This window comes from Enoplosus armatus, chromosome 4 (genome assembly GCF_043641665.1).
Source record: "Enoplosus armatus isolate fEnoArm2 chromosome 4, fEnoArm2.hap1, whole genome shotgun sequence".
Classification (NCBI taxonomy): Eukaryota; Metazoa; Chordata; class Actinopteri; order Centrarchiformes; family Enoplosidae; genus Enoplosus; species Enoplosus armatus.
In genome coordinates this window covers 15,607,040-15,630,329 of record NC_092183.1, presented here as the reverse complement: position 1 = coordinate 15,630,329, position 23,290 = coordinate 15,607,040, and the positions used below count along the sequence as shown (strand labels likewise).

Below are 23,290 nucleotides of genomic sequence, written 5' to 3'. Positions count from 1 at the left end.
TAGTGGTGAATGCCAGCGGGCATTAGAACAGCAAGCGGCCATCTGCCAGCCTAGCGAACTAGCAACCCCACCAGCTGCAGTCGCAAAACGCCCTACAAAGCAGGACATGCATGCAGCTTCTGACGTCTGCGGCCACACTGCGCTACAAAGCCCAGAAAAACCAGGAGCGGAAACAATGAGAATCAAGCTTATAGACGCCGCATAGGTCCACGAACCAGCAAGTTTTTGAGAAGAGGCTGAGGTTAAGTGCACATCAGTTCATTTCGGATGACCGGTTTGTGCGATTATTTTCCCACGTTGAAAAAATCTATATAAAAAGACTCATGCAGGGGCACTTTAATACCCCGACATGGCGACGGCAAGAAAAGGGAGAGAGCTTTTTACTATTTTGGAAACTAGCGCGGACACAGAAAGTACCACGGTGTGCGACAGTCAAGACTCTCCGCTTAATCTTTCAGCCGATGTGAAGTGGTTTGAAATTCCTTACAGAAAGCCAGACTCGGACGAGGAAGACGAAGTGCGGGAGGAGGAGGAGGACGGCGGCGAGGGGGAGAATGGATTCACGAGCACAGCAGCCGCGGCGGAGACTGCAGACGCGGCCAGCTTCATCGCAGGAGGAGGCTGCAACATTATTCTAGTCACTGGTAGTAATGGGATCAAGCACGACGAGGAGGAGTACGCAGAGGACTGTTATTATTCTACCTCCACTAACTGCTCTGATACCACCTCAAACGATTCGGATATTGATTTCTCCGATCTGGAGGAGGAGGAGCGCAGGAGTTTTTTCAGCTTTGAAGATGACTTGGACGAGGACTGCACTTCTCCCGACTTCTGGGGCGAACCTGACCAGGTAATTTCAATCGAACCATTCGCCGCTGTCAGCGGCCCTCAGCACTCGCTGGGGGACGATGCTGACACCCGTGACTATTTCCGGATACTCTTCCCAGATTCTCTTTTTGAACACATGGTAGAACAAACAAACAAATACGCCCTCTATCGGCAAAGGAGGAGTGGAAAATCAGACCCCCACTGGCACCCCACAGATGTCAGAGAGATGAAAGCTTATGTAGGTCTGAACATACTTATGGGCATCAATCAGCTTCCAGACACTGGCATGTACTGGGCCAGTGACATTTTCATAGGCAATGCAGGCTTTAAAAAAACTATGACAGCCAGGCGCTTTGAAAAGCTCACCCAGTATCTCCAGCTGTGTGACCGTGAGTCTGAGCCTGTGCGTGGAGAGCGTGGATATGATGGCCTCTTCAAAGTCAGGCCTCTCCTTGATGTGGTGGAGAACACCATGTGGGACGCATACACGCCCAATCGCTGTTTGACCATAGACAAGTGTGCCATTGTCATGAAGGGACGTTTCTCCCCCACCCAGTACATGCCCTCCAAGCCCCTGAGGAAAGGGCTGACAGTGTGGATGCTGTGTGACTCGCGCTCTGGCTACTGCCACCGGGCCAAGATCTACGTAGGCAAGCCCAGTGAAGACGAGGCAGCGGCCTCCCTGGGCAACAGGGTGGTGACCTCCCTAGTGCGTGGCCTGGAGGGTCAATACCACCATCTCTTCATGGACAGCTTCTTCACCTCAGTGCCCCTCCTCCAGCGGCTGCTGAGGGATGGACTTTATGCCTGCGGGCCCACACAGCCGGGGCGCAAAGGTTACCCAGAGGTCCTCCGCCCCCGTAATGTCGGAAAGCTGTCCCAGGGTGAGTTCTACCAGTGCCAGCGTGGCAACCTGGTTGCTACGGTGACACGGGATGTTAAGGTGGTTAGCTGCCTCTCCACCAACTCTGCTCCAGGGATTGTGGGTATCAGTCCAGGCCGGCATCACCGTGAGACAGACGGCGAGGGTGAGAGTGACAGCATGGAGAGCTCAGGTTTGTCTTTCGGTGTACCTCGACCTCTGCCACTGCTGCTGTACCAGGAGAACATGAGGGGTGTTGACCTGTGCGACCAGCTGAGGGAATGCTACCAGGTTGGCAGGCCATGTAAGAAGTGGTGGCGCTTCTTCCTGTGGTTCTACGTCAATCTGTGCATCGTCAACGCCTACATCATCCTGAGGGAGAGCCGGGGGGGCACGCCACCGGCAGGTTTCAACGGCAAGCAGTTCACCCAGCGCCACTTCCGGGTGCGCCTGGCGCAGCAGCTGATTGGAGACTACCAAGGGGCAAGGGGCATGGAGCGGGCAGCACGCAAGAGACACGCAGATTCACCCATAGAGTACGGACACCGCCTGGAGCGCATGTCAGAGCGCTCTCGCCGCTGCAGGAACTGCACCAACAAGGGACTGCGACATGAAAGTGTGTTCGGCTGCAAGATATGCAATGTCCACCTATGCAGGGGAGGATGCTTCTCTGAGTTTCATAAATAAAATTGAACTGATTTTTGTTTTTATATCCTTTGTGTAATCAAACAACTTGTGTCAAGGGATTTTTTTAAACAGTAAAACTATTTGTAATTCCAAAGGTTACCACTACAAGTGCACAATATAGTCACACACTTTATGTAGAGCTAGTTTTAGGATAGAAGTATTATTGCACGTATAATATAGAAAATAAACTGAGAAACTGTAGGTTATTTGAATTAGTATAGAATGTTTTGGCAACTTGCCTTCTGTAACACTGACAGAATTGCCTTGTGTCACTTTTTTATACGTTTAAAATAATGAGAAGGATTTTATATGAAAAAGAAGAAATCAAACTTTTCTGCACTTACAAGAGATCAGAAAATGTTTACTATGGGAAGTTTATCTCTCTCCTTTTCCAAAATAAAAACTTCATTATGATGTACTTAACCGAATCACCTGTTTCTTTATGTGGTATTAAAGCATGGACATAGTTAATATTAAAGAGGAAAAGCAATGTTAATAGAATCTGAGCATGAAATGAGTCGACACTGGTTTGAAATAGGTTCAGCTTTGGTTGCTCCTGTTTCTTCACACACATGAAAATCTGTGTGTCTCTGGGCCTTCAAGGGGACACAGCTTGGAGCAATTAGAGAGTAGAAAAAGCCCCTCAGTGCTCTCCAGCCAACGGACCTAGTGATGCCATTTCTTTCTCCAACCGCACTACAGACACAGAGCCATCTGTGGCTCTATTACGCTGGGTCCAAACCCAAAAAGTGGTACTTGTTACTGACATGATTGGAAAACGGAAGAAAGATGGCAGAAACACACTTTCTGGGAGAAGAGTCTTCATGTCTTGAATTGGCTAGAGTAAGATGAAAGAGTGAGGACGTTCATTTGAATCATGTAAATCAGCTTGTACACAATTAGCTAAATGATGGTGTGCTGGATTAAAGCTGGCCCTGCAATCCCAAGAGAGGAGGACAATTGGATTAAGAAATATTTGGGACTAGTGCTGAACATAGTGTTGTATATTTTGGTCAAAGCTTTCCTGTCCGCGCTGTTATCAGGTTAGCAAGCTCAAGGCTGCATGTAGGCAGAGATCGGCCGCCTCAGCAGGTCAGACTAGCCGTCTCCTGTGTCCCCTACTGAGGTCTCTCTCCTTCCTCGCTCTCCTTCTGTAGCACACTGTGTCTCTCTCTCTCTCTCTCTCTCTTTCCCTCCTCAGGCTCTGCTGTGCCATCCTACACATTCACACACACACATCACACACACGCACACACCCTCCCTTCCCCTTCACTTCGCTCTCTCTTGCTCTCCCTCAGCCGTTCCCCAGCTGGGAGAGGGTTAGTCAACTGGACGGCCATCCCGCTGATCTGCGGGAGCCCCTTTGGGGAGTTACCATGGCAACCGTGGCCGATGAAGACAGGGAGTCGCCAGCAGGCCCGCATGGTTGTCATGGTACTCGCTCTGGCTATGGAGGTGGGAGGTGCCAGAGGCCACACCTCCCTACCCCTTCTCCAAAACCAGGCAAGGCTGTGGTGTGTGTGTGTGTGTGTGTGTGTGTGTGTGTGTGTCGGGGGCTGGCTGGTTGACAGCCTGCACACTGTACACGGAGCCAGACTGGTTACCAGGCAGGCTTTGCTACAGCACAGCCAAGACCAAGACTGCTGCCAAAAAAACGAACTGAATGACATGAAACTGCTGTTCTGGAGACGTCTTCATGCAGGTGTAGGATTCATGGATTAGAGGAATGTGTCACACTGTGTTCTGCATCATACCAAACCATACGGAAACTTTCCATTTTATTTTATTGAAGACCATGAACTACACTGCTACTTTGCAGATATCTTCATGCAGGTGTAGGAGGCAGAATTTGCTAAATCTGCACTGTGTACTGTGCTACATAAAACCACACACATTTATGTTCTCTTCTATTCAATCATTTAGACCCTGTACTTTTTCATTTCTCCAACATTTAGAGTTATGTCCTCTATCCACATAGTCATTATACAAAAGTTGTTGCAGTTACTTACAGTAATTGGTACATTAAAAGCTGTTTTCAGGCATTTTCGGGATATCATTCGAATTACATTTTATGTGTTTCCACTCAAATATTAATATGTTTTCTAACAGGTTCAAGTGACACATGATGACAGGTCAATTGCAGCAGCTGAAATATGAGTTTAATTTTTCAATTCCCACAATAGCAGCGCAGAGGACATGTACACCAGAAAAATGCAACCTGAAAGCCTGTGCTGGTCACTCTTGTGCTTTTGTATTATTAATGTTGAGAGTAGAACATTGTCAATTTTCTTCTCTGTTTTGTGGGCTGAATGTGAAATCGTGAGGCCCTATTGGTGCGTCAGAACCAAACACTGCTCTCTCTCTTTCTGTCTGTCTGTCTCTGGGTGGGTGGGTGTGCTGTATGTGGTGTCACAATAGCCAGATCTAATGTTTCCAGGATGGATCCCAACCATAAAATGCTCAGCTCTCAACATGTTTCCCCTCCTGGGAAGGGAGAGATCTCTGAGTCTCTGTCAAGAACATGGGCCTGGTTTCACTTAAGAACCACTGGTTGGGTAACACATGTACTGTTAGAACCATGAATGTGCCTTTGTTCAATTCTTTCCTGTGTTGCAAATTGAGTCCATGAACAAGGATGAGCGTGAGAATCCCCAAACGTCTAATCCTCAGCTCTTACTGGTTCCTTGTTTGTCTCTCTGCTGTGATGTATGAATGTTCATTCCCAACAGCCACAATTGTGAGGAGACGATGAATGACTTCCTAAATTTAAATATATCATATCTAATGAATTAGGATCTCATAGAGAAAAGGCCTTTCTTCACCTTAACACGTTTACACCTTTACTTTTTCATTTTATGCTACTTTACACTTCTACTCCACAACAATTCAGAGGGTTATACTGTACTTTTTACTTCACTATGTTTGACATGTTTAGTTACTAGTTACCTTTCAGAAAGAGTTTTTACATTAAAAAAACACTTATAAAATAGAAAGCATGGTTAAAGATTAAACCAGAAGTGCCCAAAGCTTTTTGGCTTGTGACCCTTTTCAAAAGGCAGTGTCTAGTTGGGGCTGCCTGTCGTGTTTCATGTCTCTGAGTTGTTAGCAGTTCCACCAACGAGACACTTCCCCTCTAAACGTCTCATATGTTTTCATTTAAATAACTGTTTGAGGCTCAAAGATCTAAAATTCTTTAATATTTTATAAAAGAAACAAAGACTAGAGAATATTCCCAAAAATGAAAACAGATTTGTGTAGCAGAAGTTTGTTTTTTTCTTCTTTCCCTTCCCCATTAATCATCTCATGACTCCTTAGCTTTATCTTGTGACCCTTACCCACCAGCCCAAACTACTGTATAAAGTAGTTAAAACTACGACAGTATAATGCTATGTGCATTGATGCGTCAGTATTAACAATTTAATAATGTAATAGAAGATAATATGTCAGTCACAGAAGCTATTTTTCAAGACTGAGTACTTTTGCTTTTGATAATTTAAGTACATATACTTGAGTAAAATTTTAAATGCAGTACTTTTACTTGGAATGGAGCATTTTTAGTATTGGTACATTTACTTAAGTAAAAGATCTGAATATTTGGATTTAAATACATACATTCAAATGAACACACTGTTACTGGTAGACTACTTAGAGACACATCTCCATCTACTGGACAAGAGAACATACAGTGAGGAAATTATCAGGCACTTGAGGTAGTTTGAACTTCCAGAGGAAACTTCCACTTATTTAAAAGTAGCTACAATGAACACTGGCTCCTTTTTAACCAGGAAGCTTTCTGAACCAGATGGATCTCTTTGGTTTTTGTTCATGTGGTTTTGGTGAACCCAACAGGATGACCAGAGGAAGTTTGATCTCTGGGTCTCTTGCCAGAGGGACATCAAGAGTGACCTGTAACCAAAGAAATGTGACTTTTACTACTGTTTTTAGCTCATGCATACCAAATATAGGTGAAAAATAATTTCCATCACTAAGTTTACATAATAATTCTGTAAAAAGCATGCTAATGATACAACATTTTCACTCATTGAAATCTTCTTCCCCACTTTTCATAGTACAGTTGGATTTCTTGGCTCTGGCTCTCTGCCACTACACCACTGTTTACTGAAAATACTGACCTGAACCTTCTTAAGCTGATGGCAGGTCAGAACAGGTTGGGCTGTAATGTGACACTTTTTCCTACATGTACCCTGTAGAGGAGCGGTGAGGGCTGTCCCCTTTAACCCCTCCTTCTCTCTCTGGCTCTTCCCATCATACAGCCACCATGTGGTGCTGTTGTCATCATGCACACTCCTTTTCAGCTTGACATAAAATCTTGCACAGATGAGTTTTTGCAGCCACCCTATATCCAAGCCTAGTGTATTTTATCAAAAAGTCAATCAGCAATGACATCTTAAAGTGACCCTGAAGTCAAAAGGAGTTTCTCACTTTGCATCGACTGTCATCGCTTTACTTTAAAATGAATTAATCCCATCATGCTGTATTTGTGAACCCAATATAAGCACCTTGAGTCTGTATTCGAGCTTCATCATGCAGCAGTTGAAGAAGGTAGGGGGGAGCAGTGGAGGGATACTCAGAACTTTGGTTATAGTCCGACTGGTCTCAGCTGGAACAGAGTCTCCTGTCCCAAACAGGATGTCGTTTGTGTTTACTATCCTCTTTGACTGAGCAGCAAAGGTCTGCTTCTCACACAGGCAGAATTTGGGTGTCACTGTGCGTCCTGAGTCATTGAGTACTTCTATAGAGATTCCCATTGCCTCACCTGTTTATATTTAAGAGAAAAACATTATAAATGTTGCAGTTAAGGCCATTCAGAGAAAAGATATTCTTAGAGAAATATGTATACCTTGCTTTACTCCCATTTTTTCTGAGGTAACATTCATAGTAACCTTTTCAGAGCCATAAAATGAAATCCTGGTCGCATATTGTTGCTCCTACCAAAAAAAACGACATAAGCCATCAGGAAGCTGAATCTCTAAATAGCAAGTTAAGTCGGCATTAGCTGCATAGGTGATTCTTTTAATGTTTGATACTGTTGACTGAGTTAAGCTATTACAAAATTAAGAGGAAACTAAAAGAAAACTCAAGTAAAAAGGAAAATCCATTCCATACCTTAAGTCCGATGATGATCATTTCTGATTTGGAGGCAAAGGGGAACTCAGACTTGGTCAGAAAAGGGAACACAATCTTGGTTTTGTGGACAAGCCAGATTGACTGAGTCAGCTGTGCTCGCAAACTATATGTAATTTTGCCCCATTTCCCCTCATACGATGATGGCATATCTCTGTAAGGAAACAATCCAAATAAATAAGGGAAATTATTTCATTTCACCAGCTGGTAAGGAAGTGTTTATGATAAATATAAATTCCTTGTAAAGAGTTAGGTTAGATTAGCACACGCACGTATTTGGAATCACAAAGGTGAATGGATACACGTTTCTCCCGGGGCCGATGATTTCTGAACCTTATAAAAAGAAATGTTTCTTTGTTAAAATGTATCTCAACAATTTGTTTACAGACTATAAAACATGCATCAATTCAAAAGTTTTAAGCTCTTTCTTTCTTTCTTTTTTGGCACAAGAGAGAGACAATACTAACCATCTCCTTTGTTTTTATCCTGAAGAATAATGTGTTCAAAATCAAAGTATTTCTTCTTGTGGCTGTGAACCCCTGTGGCTCGCCCTTCTTGTTCATACCACGTCACCTTAGCTTTTCCTTTGGCTTTGACCAAAAAACGCTGCACTTTAGTTTCCTTGCTGGTCACCACCATCACCCTTCCTGAAAGGGTGTCCCCAGGAGAGAAGGTGCCTCGTTCATTCGCCTTGTTGCACTCCACCGAGAGATGCTTTACAGTCATGATAAGACGACATCAAATAACCTTCCCAAAGGCTGTGGAGAGAAAGCACAAAGAAGATCCTCCTGTTGTGCAAAATACATCCTATTTTACCGGAAGCCGGTTCTAATTGATCCACGGCGGCTTGAAGTGGGGCCTTACATTGATGAACAATGATCAGGCAAGGCTGGCATACGCACTGTGGCAGTGGACTTCTCCAGAACCTGTATCTGTGACATGATCACGTGATCAAGAGCTGCAGGTGTCACGTTCACTTAGGTAACTCTAGCTTGCAGGCTAAATTAGGACAAATATATTGAGTGACATTATGAAGACAAAAGGTTTCAGCAGTGTGCAATATGTGCAAATTCATTGTTATTCTTCAGTGAATACTATTGAAAGCAATGTCACAGCACAGCATAATGTGCATACTCTATCAATAACATTATGTTTACAAAATGATGGCATTCCTTCTGATTCTTTGTTCTCTGACAGCATTATATGTCAATACCTTTCAAAACAGAGTTGAATCAACAATGAGAACAAGCTCCTAACTCAGATTAAATAATATACGGTTAATGTAAATTAGGGGAACAATACAGAACTTTCAATTAGCAGGATTACAATATTGATGATTTAGCATCCTTAATATGTGCGCATTGAGGAAATGCACAGGAATATTTAGAGCATATTTTCCAGAGGGTAGTTTGGCATGAATAAAAGAATAAAAACAGATTTATGTCAGTTTTATTTCAGGAAACATCGAGAACAACTTATTCAACAAGTAAAATGAAATTGCATCTGCTTTAAAGGGGTAGTGCTCACAGATTCAGAGTCAGTACACGTTCCACAATCTTTTTGTTGACTATAACATAGTGCTGTTTATCTTTAGCTTATACTCCAGCTTGATGATGGAGATGTTCAAGATGAGAGCAGTTGTTCTCTAGGGGATGGTGATCACCTCGGTGACAGTCTGTTTGCAAGGAGATGATGCAGGCTAGGATCTTTTCTTAAAACATGATTTCAGACTTCATTACTGTAAGTGAGTTGACATGTAGATGGTTGAGAGTAACAATAAGATTATTAGCTCTATCAGTGGTCCAAGAAACTGCAAAACAGATCCAAATTGTTACCAAACACACACAGAAGCATCTGAATATATTTACAACATTTCAATTTCCCTGTCGGTTTGTTGAATTTCTACTCTTACACCAATAAAATTGAATTATGAATTGAAACATAAAATAGTTTAAGCATATTTACTGTTCAAATGCAAATTTATACTGGTATAAATATGCAGCCACATCACTTTGATTATCACTTATTATACTATATAAAAAGAAATAAAGTGGTTCTAGTTACTGAAATATAAAATATATAAATTTTAAAAAATGTATACATTTACACATCTCTAAACATCTTTAAACATCTCTAATTCATCCATTGATACAAAGAAAATACAAAGAAGAAACCTTAAAATGACGTTCTACTGACATACTGCATATAAAATACTAAGATGTTATGAACCTTTGTACCTTTGAACAAAATTTGGCATCAACATGACACACACTATGTTCAGGAACTGAACATCATATGGTCACTATTGTTAGAACCAGCAGAACAGCTGCAAATATTACAAACAAACACAACCATGGACAACAATACTTGGAGGCAATTGCTGGACTTCATGCCTCTGCAGAACTGTAAGTAAACATTTTACACTGACAGACAAGGTTTGCAGTGTATGTTCTACACACTGAAAAGTTAATAACTTTTGTGGCTCCGGAGGGAAGACTACACGTTTGAAAATACAAAAAAATCTGCGGGTGCACCTTAAAAACTGTCCTTTGTTTGTCTTCTTCTGTGGTGTGGTAGTCAGGGAAGGAGTTACAGTGCAGCAAGGGGGGACTCGCACACAGAGAGCAGGAAAGGAAATAATAGACTCTGGATTTTAAATACTTTTATTTGATACATTGCAGGACTGACCAGACAGTGAAACAATGTGCAAAAGTGCAAATGTTTCAGTCCATGTTTGACTTTCCTCAGAGCAAAATGTATATGCAAAATATGTGAGTTACTCTACAGATGCACCTAGTCATTGATCTAGGGCTTGATTGGTGAAGCCAATTGCCAGCATGTCAAGTCATTACAAACACATTAGAATAATAGAATTCCATAGTATTGACACATTCTCACATTGATATATATATACACATACAAATGTTAGCTTGTACACTGGGAATGTGCCCCACTAGTATAAAAAAGACAATAAGATAAAGTCATAGAAAACAGGTCATATCTAATTCTTCATTTAAGCCACTAGAGTGTGGCGTTTTAAGGTAAGATATATCTGCATACACAGAAAATTTGATCCACATTACCACCGCAATGATTAGGAATCATCCATTTTATTCTGAAAAGTTAATGACTTTTGTGGCTCCAGATGGAGCTGCTTGATAACTTTGCTTGGGGCTGAAGACTACAAGTTTGAAAATGCAAAAAGATCTGGGGATGTGGAGTTAGAAGGAAGTGAGCTTACCAGACCTCTGTAGCCCGCTTTGGATTGTTAACTTTATTTGCTAGAATCAGTAAACATCACTGTCATGAAAATACATTATGGCATAAAGTGACATGTAACAACATGAAAACATTTTGAAATAAAAATACTTAAAAAAAAAAGAAGTAAATATAGGCTATTAAAATAAGAATATTTCTTATATTATTCCACAATTTCAGGTTAATTTATATATTTTGCAAAATGTATTCATGTGGAGATTTATTTGATAATTATTTAACATTGAACACTACAAGATACTTTATGTACTATTTTATATGGACATTAATAGTTAAGCTCAGCCTCATGTTTCTTGCTGCCAGGATGCTGCTGTGTTTGATCTGAGGGTGTGGAGTTGGAAAGAAGTGAGTGTACCACACATCTGCAGCCCGCTCTGCATCTCTGCTTGAGGCTAGCGGCTCGAGGCTACATTACTACTATTTGCATTACCACCCGAATCTCCAACCAAACTGTCGGGTCATGTCGGCACCAGGTTTTAACAAGGAAGAAGAATGCATGGAATAAAAAAGATTTTCTGCATCGATTTTGACTGTCCATCATGAGTCTGACAGTGCAATGCTAAATCGGTGGTGTACTCTTTCATGGCAGGTATTTACAGTCCAGTCCCCTTATTGCTAGAATCAGCAAAGGAGGGGTACGTTGCATATGCTGCATAGGGAGGAGGGGGAGCCACTGCTTGGGATGCTTGTTGTTGTTGTGGTGCAGTGCTCCAGGGTGTTTGGTTTGGGTTCCCAAATGCTTCAAATCCAAAGCCAGCAGAAGGTGGTGGTTGTGTCACAGCAGGAGCCTCGAAGGCAGGTAGAACGACTATAGGGAGTTTGATCTCTGGATCTCTGGCACATTTGATATCCAGATGGATCTGTGGAAAACATTGTTGGATTTTATTTTTTCTTCTTTTTATTACCAGATTTATCATGCAGTATTACATAGAGTCACGAATATTTACATCCTGTGCCCAATAATCCTTTGGCAAACACCTTGAATGATGAAAGAGGGATGGGTTCGAAGTCTCCAGGTTAATGTTGATATTCACAATTGGAATGTTTTTCTATCAATCTAGTTCAAGTGACCAGGGCTTTCTTACTTTTCTTATACCTTTGTTTTGTCACTAGAGGTCTCCTCTTTACTGTAGGTTTTCTCTCTTCTGAGTTTGTTGAGTTCACTACTGTTTGGAATTTCCTGTGTTGGTTATGTTTGTGTGTGCTCTGCCTTCAGGTTATTCAATATTTGCTTGGTTATTTTATTTTATACAGTCAATGAAGAAAATGCTCCCTTTTCCATTACAGTACAAATAAGACATTTTAAACAATGAAACCAGGAAGTCAGAAAAGCCCCACAGGCTTCCCATCAGTAGCTATTCTAACAAAACAGTGATCAAGCACACGAACAAAAGAATGGCTCAGAAAGAGCTAATGCAGGACATCCCACAAATCATAACATAATTCAGGTTACCTTCAGCCTGTACTCCAGCTTGATGATGGAGCAGTTCAAGATGGAGGGAGGTAGTTCCCTGGGGATGGTGATCACCTTGGTCACAGACTCTTTGCTAGATGTTGCAACAGCCTCAATCTTCTCCTTAAGGATCTCATTTGTGCAAACTCTCCTGCGACCCTGGGCGAAGAAACTCCTCTTCTCGTACAGTATGAATTTGGGCTTCACTGAACGAGTTGAGTGATTGCTGATTTCAACTTGGACTTTGAGAGCTTCACCTGTAAAATGGAGAAAAGAAAAACAAATTCTAAACCCAGTAATTCATTCAGGACTGTTCTGGAACAGGATCATGTGTATACAGTGAGTTTCTGTATGATAAACATTATGTTGACCAGTGGCCAAAGTAAGAGAAAAAAGTTTTGGTTGGTCAGCAGACGCAAGATTTTTAGCTGCCGGTAAGTTCTTAATGAGCCTGCATCTTCTCTGTAATGAAAACAAGGCCAATCACAAAATATGTAACTCAATAAGGGGCATTCATTGTGAAACTACTATTAGTCAATAGACAGGATATGTTACTATATGCCATGATCTAAGGTGAGCACTCGCAAATAGACCCAGTCTAAAGCTAAACTGAACATTAAATTCATTAAAACCAAAAATACACAGTGTCGTCTGATGCCACTCAATCTGTCATGTCCTGTTTCGCCCTCCAGCTTTAATAGTAAACCCACAAACTGAAAAACAGCCACAATGCCTCCCTCTGTTCCATACAAAGTGGCGTGAGTCCCTGAAAGTCCATCTTCGTCAACATCAGCTCTGCATGAGTGGACAGGTTTATGTAAGAAACCAACACATTACACTAACTGAAGATTAGCATCGACTGTCTTCTTCATCCCTGTTTCTACTGAGGCAAAAGAATAAGGAGGTTTATTAACAAAATTTCTCATCTGCCTACTTGGTTATTTATGTAGACTAACCCCCCCAGTACTGATTTGTATGTTCCAGTGATTTAAGGTGGTGGATACAACCTCCTTCCTATGGCTGGGCCACGATTGGTTCAACCTATTTGAGTGCACTAAGGCAGCATTCAGACTTTTGGAGAAATGCAACCCGACGTCACGCTGCGGCAACCAATCATATAGGCCTTCGATCAGATCGGAAGATGCCCATGAGAAGAAGAACCTTGTTTACCTTTTAGCATTGTACCAACAAATATTTGTTGTTGGACTTGTATTGACCCTCCCCCACACCTTCCACCCTCTGTGCATTGTTATGTACCCTTATGTACCAAGTTCCCAGCAAGTCCAGTGCACAGTGGCTGGTTATCTAGTTGTCTTTCTATAGCTGTTGGAGGAAGGATGGTTGTAGTTGCAATGCTATCTTCCTATCACAATGTACACACAGCTCATACACTAATCAGTTGTGTTAAGATGGAGAGAGCGGCCTTGCATTTTGAAGTATATGGACCTGCTGCAGTGTCAAGGAATGAGGTTCATTTCTGCCAGCAAGTCATTCTCAAGACCTAGTTCAGCAAGTGGTCTCTGGTAGAACTAACAAAAACATTTCTACATGGCACTCAGTGGATAGGTTACACAGGTTCCTTATTTTCAAATAGGTTAAGTAGCAGTGACAGGTTAGGGACGAGTAAAGTGTTACCAAGGAGTTTGATGAAATGAGCGAGATGTGTCCAGTTATTGAAAGGCAGTGAATCCAAATCCTTCAGGTGCAGGACTACCTCTACCAGACTAGATTATTACCTTGCTTGTATCCCATCCTCTTGGTGTGAACATCCATTGAAACGTTTCCAGAGCCAAAAACTTTTACAGATTTATCTTTGCAACCATACTGAGGTTCCTAAAAGAACAGATGCCTTCGATTAACACAGTTAGATACGTGTCTCCTCTGCTTACACAACACTCATTAATAAGTGGCTGAATTTTTAAAGATGAATGATTTCTTACCATGAGTGCAGGAATGTCCATGTCTGCTTTGGACACAAATGTGAAGTGGGTTTTGGCCTTTTTCGTCAGCTTCATTGATTGTTTAAGCTCTGCCTTCAAATTGTGAACCACTTTGCCTATGCAGTCTTTGAAAGATGATGGGATTTTTCTGTGAAGGACAACAACAAAGAATTAATATAAATGAAGTAAAACATCAATCTAAAATAAAGATTAAGTAAAGAATAGGCACCTGTCAGGAATCTTGAAGGAAAAAGGAAATACATGTCTTCCTTTACCAATGACTTCAGTGCCTGGAAAAGAATGACTTAAAGTCTTTATACAGTATATTAATGATGGCTCATTATCTAAAAGTCATTGCATTAGATACAATACATTACCATCTTGTCTTGCCTCTCTCAAGATATGATGTTTGACATCATAATATTTCTCATTAGCCCAGTACACATGATGATGATGTTGACCATAATGTTCATGCCAGCAAACCCGAGCTTTTCCTTTTGCTATAAAAATAAGCGATTGGATTCTAGTTTCCTTAGAAACCTCCACAATGATTCTTCCATTAATGGTATCTCCATTTGTGAAGGTGTTTTTGCTGTTGATGGCGTCATATTCGATGGAGAAATTTTTGATGGTCATTTTCCACAGAGAAATAAACAGTGGTAAATCAAAATCTCCTGTGAAACCAAGAAGAAACTCAAGCCTTGTAAACCCTGAACTGCTGCTCGACACTGTTTATATCTGATCTCAGGCATGCAAATCTTGTTGAACCTGTTTTTTTCTTACCTCTGCCCACGCATGTGCACACACAGTGACTGGAAAAAGCATTCAGCCCTGCAAACCCAGCAGTTTACTAAAAAAATGAAATACAATAGCTCAAATTGCAACTGGATGGTCACAGTCAAAACAATTCTTGGTGATTGTAAATGATTACATGTGACAAATAAACTTGATTGATTGACCTCAGTGGGCGGGGAGTAATGCCTGTATTTTTAACCTGCGTTGACGACTGTCACATGCTAATGCTTTATCAATGAGTCACCTGACATATTTTCCAATCACATCAAACAAATTTCCATGTGATTTACATACTGCATGTGCTGTTGACATAATGGGATTTTAGTCCAAAGGAAGTTACAGGTGAATGACCTGAAATATTCACAGTAGGGAAATGAAAATACTAAAACAGTGGTTCATGGAAAATTCATGGCTGTGGCTGTGTGCCATATCTGCATGGTTAGATAGCATTGATGCTAAGTGGGGAAATCTGTTTTTGGATGGACCCTTCAAATGCACATAAGCCCAGGCATTGAACTGTAATTAGTTTTGATGATAAAATTACAGTGATTTCCAACTTCAAAACCAGATAGTATTCTGCAAGTCAAATCTGGCCTAATAAATTCATTAATAAAAAATATTTGAATTAAAGGATACAGTCATGTGAACCAAAGCTCTATATACACAGGTGATGTGTACTCTCTACTTTTAAGAGTATAGTTAGGGCTGGCTCAGGCCTGCCTGGACCAGCCCTAGTTATGCTGCTATAGGCCTAGACTGCTGGGGGACTTCCCATGATGCACTGAGCTTTCCTCCTCTCCCTCTCCATCTTTACACATTCATCTCCCTCCAATGCATGTTACTAACTTTATATCTTCCCCGGAGCTTCTTTGTGCTTTGTCGTCTCTCAGGTTCCTGTGGATCGTGGTCCTGGTACACCTGGGTGCTGCGCCATGGGCCTGCTTGACTTTCATCACTACAGTTATTATGTTTAGTCGTAGTTCTGTTACTATTAAAGCTGTTATTGCTATTATTAATCTCAGCTATTATTACAGATGTAACTACTATTATCAGTCATATTTCCATTATCATTATAATTATAGCTGCTATTTCTACTGCTAGTGCTGCCATACATCTCTGCCTGTCTGCTTGTTTGCCTGTCTGTCTGTCTGTCTCTACATCTATCTCTCTCTGTCTCTTTCTGTCTATCTGTCTCTCCCCCTCTCTCTTTCTCCCTCCCTCTCTCTCTCTCTCAAACCCAACCGGTCAAAGCAGATGATCGCCCACCTAGAGTCTGGTTCTGCTCGAGGTTTCTGCCTCTTAAAAGGAGGTTTTTCCTCGCCACTGTCGCCAAAGTGCTTGCTCATGGTGGGAACTGTTGGGTCTCTGTAATAACATTATAAAGAATCGGTCTAGACATGCTCTATTTGTAAAGTGTCATGAGATGACTTTTGTTGTGATTTGGCGCTATATAAATAAAATTGAATTGAATTGAATACTATTATATAGTTTTAGTGTAACAACGTTGTTTATTTCCAAAGAATTTCATGTTTAAAGAAAGTTTATCACTCAGAGAGGGGTTTAAGGGATTTATTTTCTAGGGTTTGTGCCCTGTTCATGTTTTTAAATCATTGGTAACAAGCAAAGTAGACACTTTTTGTTACATTCATGCATTGCTTAACAACCACATTAGTGAACTGGTGGTAACCAGTGAATCAGTGAATGAAAAATATGAGTCTTCTACTTGTTGAACAACCATTTTTTTCAGCATCTCTTCATGAGGAACTGCAATAAACCGGTTTAACCTGCATTGCTTACCAGAGACACACTTCTTTTTCTCTGTGTATTCACACAGTCAGAAGACGAAACAGGAGCCAGTACTGAAATATCAGACACTTCAAACACAGATCACAGTTCAGTGAAAACAGAGAAATGACAATAATGGCTACTTTCAACCACATCACAAACACTGAACCAGTGTTTCCACACATCTACAAAACATGTATTTATGTTACAGAATTGATTTTATATCTTTGGTTAATTTATTTCACTCAGAGATATAGAAATTAAGCAGACAAAAAATAGCATACTCAAGGGAAGGTCGACAATTGAGTTTTTCCATTATTACACAGCTGCAGTTTTTGTAAAAAATAAAAGAAAAAAAGAAAAACAAAACAAATCTGATGGATTTTTAAACCTTCATGTGTCACAGTGGAGGAAGGCCCTTTTAATGCAGAGGGCAGAAATGTATAATTCCAGTCAACAACATACAGAAAATATCCCAGTACTATCTGAAACAGGACAGCTGTTAGAGCTTATTACTGATATCTGCCTGTTTTCCAACAATCTTCACAACGTAGAAGGTTAAATTACAGTAACAGCTATTGAGTCTTCTTCTCTCATGAGACACTCTGATATTTAAGTGCGACCTTCTCTCTCAATGAGTTACTGTGAGCCTCACAGAATCACAGACAGGGCAAAATCCTGTAGCTTAGCAGGGATGAAGCCAGAGGTGTCTGAAATGCTGCAAGGATCTCTTCTTCGCCGCTATTTGTTTTACAAGTTCATTTGGAAATGGACACATTTTATCACTATTGTCCAATACATAACACTCCCCTGTCTGTAGGACAAAAGAGCTACAGACCATAGCACGGGATAGTGGAAATGCCCTCTGCTAAAAGATGATGAAGATTAGTCTTTTTGAATTACATAACATCAGCAATTTTATACAAACCATACAAATCTATAAAAATAAAGAAAAAAAGAAAGCCACTGTATTGTGATAGGTAGCCTGTTTCACTGCAGTCTACAATATGTGCGCAGTGTAACCACACTTAGTAGTTATTGGACTTTGTAACAAAATGCAACATTAATGAATGTGATATACTGACAATTTGATAAAAGCTGTGACTGTAATTTATTTTTCTATCTCTTTATTTAATTTCCTTATCTTCACAGCCCCGTCACTAATATTTATTGCCAGAATCAGTCAAAGGAGGGTACATTCCATATGCTCCGTAGGGAGGTGGGGGGTCCAAAGGTTGGGGTGCTGCTGGTGGTTGTGGTGGTATGATGCCCCATGCTGGTGGGTTTGTGTTCCCAAATGGTTCGAATCCAAAGCCAGCAGCAGCAGGTGGTGGTGCCACGGCAGCAACCTGAGAAGCCGGCAGGATGACGATGGGAAATTTGATCTCTGGGTCTGAAGCATATTTGACATCGAGATAGACCTGTGGAAAACAGCGTTGATGTTATATTGTTGATTTTATTTCTCATTTTTTATAATCAGCAGAATTGTTGTACAGTGTCACATACAGTCACAATTATTAACATCCTGTGTGCATAACCGACTTTGGCAAACACCATGAACAACCAGAGAGCAGTCAGTTCAGAAAGCCTCTTGGTTCTGCAAAGTGCAGCCTACTTTAAAAGTACTGTGCTGCTAAGCCTGTGTTCAGGAGGCAGAGAGTTAATTAATACTAAATAATAAACCTAACCAATTCAACTTAATTTAACTTAATACTTAACTTAAGTATAGTTTTTATTGATGTGATGAATTAGATAACCTATCCTTTTCTGAACTGAGTGTAGAAGGTGTTGTATACTGCACAGATAATAAAGCACTTTGCTTTCTATAATGAAGCCACATTTGTGATTAAGGGCCGTAAAGAAAAAATGTATTTGACTTGACACATGATGTTTCTGTCACATATGAACATGCACATACATCTCCGTTTCCAGTCTTCTGGTCATTAAAGGGTAATTCTAGTATTTTTAAACCTGTAAAAAGTACGTCTACTGAAAGTGTTTTTTGACAGGCTCAGATTGTTATTCTAAGTGTCTAACAACATTATGGAAAGGATTCCTACGGAGATAGACCTTTTTGTTAAAGACTAAGAAGAACTCTTTCCACCATCTTCTTCCTGCAACAATTCGCCTCTTGCGAGACTTCTCCTGTTTCTGGTTAAATAAAAAGGACCTTACTCTTGAACAAAATAGTAGTGGCAAAAACAAGCACTTTTATTGGACGTACTTTTCAGTTGCCTGCAAGGATTACGTTGCAGCCATTGCAGCCCGTTTCGCTGCTGCTGGCTGAGGTGATCAACTGGACCAATTCCAAAACGTTTGGTAACTATTAGTCATTTAGACCCCAGGTTTTAAATACCAGAATTACCCTTTAAGATGCTTACCCTGAGTCTGTACTCCGCTTTGATGATACTGCAGTTGAGGATGGAGGGCTCTGCATCATGGGGGATGGTGATGACTCTTGTGACGTTCTCTTTAGCAGAAGGAGGGATGGGCTCTCCCACTTCTTTTAAGAGGTCTTTAGTACTGACTCTTCGCTTACCATTTGCAAAGAAGCTGTGCTTTCTGTACACACAGTACTTGGGCTTGATCTCACGAGACGAGTTGTTCTGAATGCAGGACAGAACCTTTAATCCCTCTCCTGCAAAACACACCAGAAATGTCAAAACAACCCTTGGTATGAGACTAATAAGTGTCAATATCACCTTGGGGGGCTCTCACCTAGGAAGAAACCAGTTTTTTCAAGATTCACATCCATGGCTACTGTTCCTGAGGTGAAGATTTTCATTTTCTTATCCTTCGACTCGTGTTGTGGTGCCTGAAAGAAGACCAGATGGATTAATGCAATACACTCAAACAACAACAGAGAAAAAAAAACCCAATTAGTTTTTATTCTAGGGTCTAAAATGTCCACGTCCAGTCATTCATCACCCATGCAGATTGTTTTTGTTGGAATGACAGGAATGAAGCTGTAATGTGATCTCAGCACATACCATCAGCCCAGGGTCACTGCTCAGGTCTGCCTTTGTCACAAAGTTGATCTTAGTTGAATCTTTCTTGTCAATCCTCATTGATCTGCTCAGCCTGGCTTTCAGGGAGTACACAACTTTACCAACGGAACCAGTGAAGGAGGAGGGCAAATCCCTAAAGTACATGAGCAGAAGGCCAGAGGAACGTGAGACTTTTTTTATGCATTGCACATATAAGAAAGCAAGCAATCAAATGAATATACAGAATATACAGCAGGTCTGTAAATGAATAAAACCTTTAACTTAAATATATTTCATCAAAAAAACTAGTTGCAAAACCTGAGGTTGATCTAATAATGTGTTTTTCAGAAGATAATATGCACGTACCATATTTTCATTGTTTAGAAAAACATCTGGAGATGTTCAACTCATTATGGAACTGTTAAAAAAAAAAGAATGACTACTTACTGGAAAGGGATCAGAAAGGTGAATGGGTAAACATGGCATCCTGGGGCAACAACACTGCTGTCTGAAAAGCAACAAGAAATTGTAAGGCTATTGGAAAAAAATATGTTCAAACATCTGTTTATTTTACAACCTTGAACTATCCCTTTGGACATGGGGGGAGCTGTTCTACAGTACCACGCTGCCCACACCCGCAGCAATAAGTTACATGTAATGAGAGAGTAAAGACAGGAGCTGGAAGCAACACAAACTTCCCTGTCAAGCTTCTAATAACTTTCCCACGAGCTTCTTGGTAGACAGCAGAGAGTAAATGTATGCACTAATGCACTTTGTTAATGGCTTTGGGGGCTGTTTATGGTTTGTGATTGGACAACAGAGTGACTCACTGAGAGACGCAGCTCACTGAAACTGTTAACATGATAAGCTGATCAAGTAGATGAGCAATCAAAAGCTGAAAAAAACTACAGTTGTTGCATTAGAAACCCGTATCAAGCTATTCTTGACTGAATTTAACCCATAAAGAAGCCTATTTTTGAAACTACATAATAAAAACACAACTAAGGCTCACCACTGGCTGAGACAGGACTGTGAAAGACTTACATGTATCTCCACCCTGGTTTGTCAGTAGTGTTTGGTTGTCACCTCCTGAGGGAAAATCAGCACACTCAATAAACAACAATTAACATTTGTTACTTGAGCTATTAAACATTTGGTGAAAAAATTGTGACAAATGCCCATCACAATATCGGTAAGCCCAAGATGACATCAAAAACCCCCCAAAGAAGTTCAGTTTACAATCACATTAGACAAACAACAGCAAAAAGACCTCACAAGTGAGAAGGAACCGGAGGATTTTCTGGCTCTTTCACATAAACAAACTTCAACAACTATTCAATTAAAATAGTCCTTAACTTTTCTGTCATTGACAAATTGATTAATGATAAACTTGACATTTGATGCAGTTGCATTTTGACAATATGATCACAGTATTATCTTCATATTTTTTGTTGTCCAAATGAAGCTAATTAAAATCTTTATTTATGTTATTATGGTTTTTGATGTATAAGTGTGTGGAGGTCTGTCTTATGTAATATACTACAATGGAGCACCGTTCAATGCACTAAAAATGGATTTGTTTAGTACGTAAGTTTGCATACACATCACCATCCATTACTTCTGTGTCTGCATCTCCATACTTCAGTATCACCAGGTCATTCTGTTCATCTCGGAGAGCTTTCATTGTGAAATTCCTGCAAAGCAGCCAGCCCGTTAAATTCATCACTTTGATATTTAACGTACCCACTTACCTTTGACATTTTTGTCTCGAATGAAGTAATGTTTGATGCTGAAGTACTTGTCCTTGGAGTGGTACACGACAGTAGTTTGTCCGTACCTCTCGGTCCACAACACCTCGGCTTTCCCCTTGAACTGAACTAACAGGGAGTCTATTTGGCAGTCTTTGGCCACTTCCAGCGTGACCACACCCGAAACGCAGTCGCCGTTGGTAAAAGTGTTTTTCTCATTAACAGGGTTATAGATGACTTTGAGGCTCTTTACGGTGGACGACATGATGAGTGGTTTACAGAAGCCACGTCAAGCTGACACATAGACCACCGCGCGGGCTTGTTTTTCCACTTTGAGAAAAACAAAACCATCTCTAACTTCCGCGGTGGGTGTGTCCTGGTCCCGAGGAGGAACTTGAGATTGGACTACATGTTTTCTGGACACGGTGTGAAACTGTGTGCAATGTGCTTTGAGGTACGTTTAGTCTCGTTTGGTGGGTGTGTCAGAGGTGTTACACAATCAGCAACGACGTGTATATGTATATAACGGCCCCTCCATTTACATTTATTCATCCACTCATTATTGAATTATTCATTTATCATATCAGTTTATTTGACACTGGACGCTGGATGAATAGTCTCCTAAAAGACAAAACGTTATCCCCGTAAGGTCAAACAAGATGATCTATAGGGTCTCTATTACTGGGCCAGCCTGTGAACTCCCCAACCTCTGGACCCTTCGGTATATTAAAGTTTGATAGTAGGTATTACTGTTGGAAAGTCCTCCTGCCTTTTCTGCCACAACAACGGAGAGGACTTTTTAAAGACTTATTGCATTAACTTTATATCGGCCCATTTTTAAAATCTCTACTAATTGCAAACCTCTCAATTTAAAATACTGTATAAAGCCTTTAAGAGAGTCAATCCATTTCTGATGAATAGGTAGCCTACAGGTATAAACTGGCAACAACCATGATGTTCCCAACCCCTAATAATCTTTCAGTGAATTCTGAGCCACTGGGATACTTGACCTTGTAAAGTATTATGAGGCTGTTATTGCTGATGACTGTTATAAGATATCGTAATACATTATGAAGGTTTATTGAAACTTTTACCATGCATTATATATGTTGTGATTATGAATAACCAGTAAGACATCAGTCGTGTATAACTATGGTAAGAGTAACTATACTAGGCTTACCTATTAACTGTATTACCAATAAAACTGAAACATGGATCAGACGGAGTATAGAGGTTTAAAACAAACATTTTCAGAAGATTGTTAAATTAGGTTAAAGATTTTTTTATACCTAAGAGGATACTGATACTATAAGTACGATATGATAAGCCACTCACTGCTTTCTTTAATTCCATCAACTGTCTACACAAGTATGATCAAGGTTAATTTATTTGTCATTTGTCAACTTAAATGTCTGTTGACATGCAATCAGTTTACAGGTGAAACATCCCTTTTGAAATTCATTGAGGGAAAAAAAAAGGACACACTATCCTGCCCACTGTTTAAGGTCAGTGAAACATTTAATAGCTTGCTTTCCTATGAACTATGATCACAACCAGCATGGAATTCATTCAGCTTTTATTTTCCAGTGGAAAGAACAGGCAAGTCAAATGTTCAGGCTCACTGATAACAAAAGAGTTTGGCAACATGTGCCTGAAGGTTTATCTCTTGGTTTGGGTGATTCATACTGCAACAAACATTATACACATTACCTATGTGGTTACTGTGTGCCGCACCTGCTGCTACACAGCTGATTAGAAAACAAAACACGTTTGTTTTCTTTATA

The 23,290-nt window shown here is 40.7% G+C and overlaps 4 protein-coding genes across 4 annotated transcripts; 1 reads left to right on the top strand and 3 right to left on the bottom strand.

Moving 5' to 3' along the window:
* The first annotated feature begins 349 nt into the window (after nucleotides 1-349).
* Nucleotides 350-2,377, top strand: LOC139283795 (piggyBac transposable element-derived protein 4-like). Its single transcript, XM_070903833.1, has one exon. The coding sequence runs from the start codon at nucleotides 350-352 to the stop codon at nucleotides 2,375-2,377; it is 2,028 nt and encodes a 675-aa protein (XP_070759934.1).
* A 3,777-nt stretch (nucleotides 2,378-6,154) lies between these two features.
* LOC139284769 (arrestin domain-containing protein 3-like) lies at nucleotides 6,155-8,248 on the bottom strand. Its single transcript, XM_070905143.1, has 6 exons — nucleotides 7,990-8,248; nucleotides 7,795-7,855; nucleotides 7,505-7,676; nucleotides 7,239-7,326; nucleotides 6,898-7,154; nucleotides 6,155-6,283 (listed from the first exon to the last, which is right to left on the bottom strand). The coding sequence occupies exons 1-6, from the start codon at nucleotides 8,246-8,248 to the stop codon at nucleotides 6,155-6,157; spliced, it is 966 nt and encodes a 321-aa protein (XP_070761244.1).
* A 1,921-nt stretch (nucleotides 8,249-10,169) lies between these two features.
* On the bottom strand, nucleotides 10,170-14,859 carry LOC139284329 (arrestin domain-containing protein 3-like). Its single transcript, XM_070904561.1, has 6 exons — nucleotides 14,569-14,859; nucleotides 14,421-14,481; nucleotides 14,192-14,339; nucleotides 13,988-14,084; nucleotides 12,252-12,508; nucleotides 10,170-11,658 (listed from the first exon to the last, which is right to left on the bottom strand). The coding sequence occupies exons 1-6, from the start codon at nucleotides 14,825-14,827 to the stop codon at nucleotides 11,392-11,394; spliced, it is 1,089 nt and encodes a 362-aa protein (XP_070760662.1). The 5' UTR covers nucleotides 14,828-14,859; the 3' UTR covers nucleotides 10,170-11,391.
* Nucleotides 14,860-16,538: 1,679 nt separating this feature from the next.
* LOC139284002 (arrestin domain-containing protein 3-like) lies at nucleotides 16,539-21,848 on the bottom strand. The gene is made up of 7 exons (XM_070904143.1): nucleotides 21,510-21,848; nucleotides 20,803-20,847; nucleotides 20,206-20,266; nucleotides 19,762-19,912; nucleotides 19,490-19,586; nucleotides 19,153-19,409; nucleotides 16,539-18,192 (listed from the first exon to the last, which is right to left on the bottom strand). The coding sequence occupies exons 1-7, from the start codon at nucleotides 21,769-21,771 to the stop codon at nucleotides 17,932-17,934; spliced, it is 1,134 nt and encodes a 377-aa protein (XP_070760244.1). The 5' UTR covers nucleotides 21,772-21,848; the 3' UTR covers nucleotides 16,539-17,931.
* Between the last annotated feature and the right edge of the window lie 1,442 nt (nucleotides 21,849-23,290).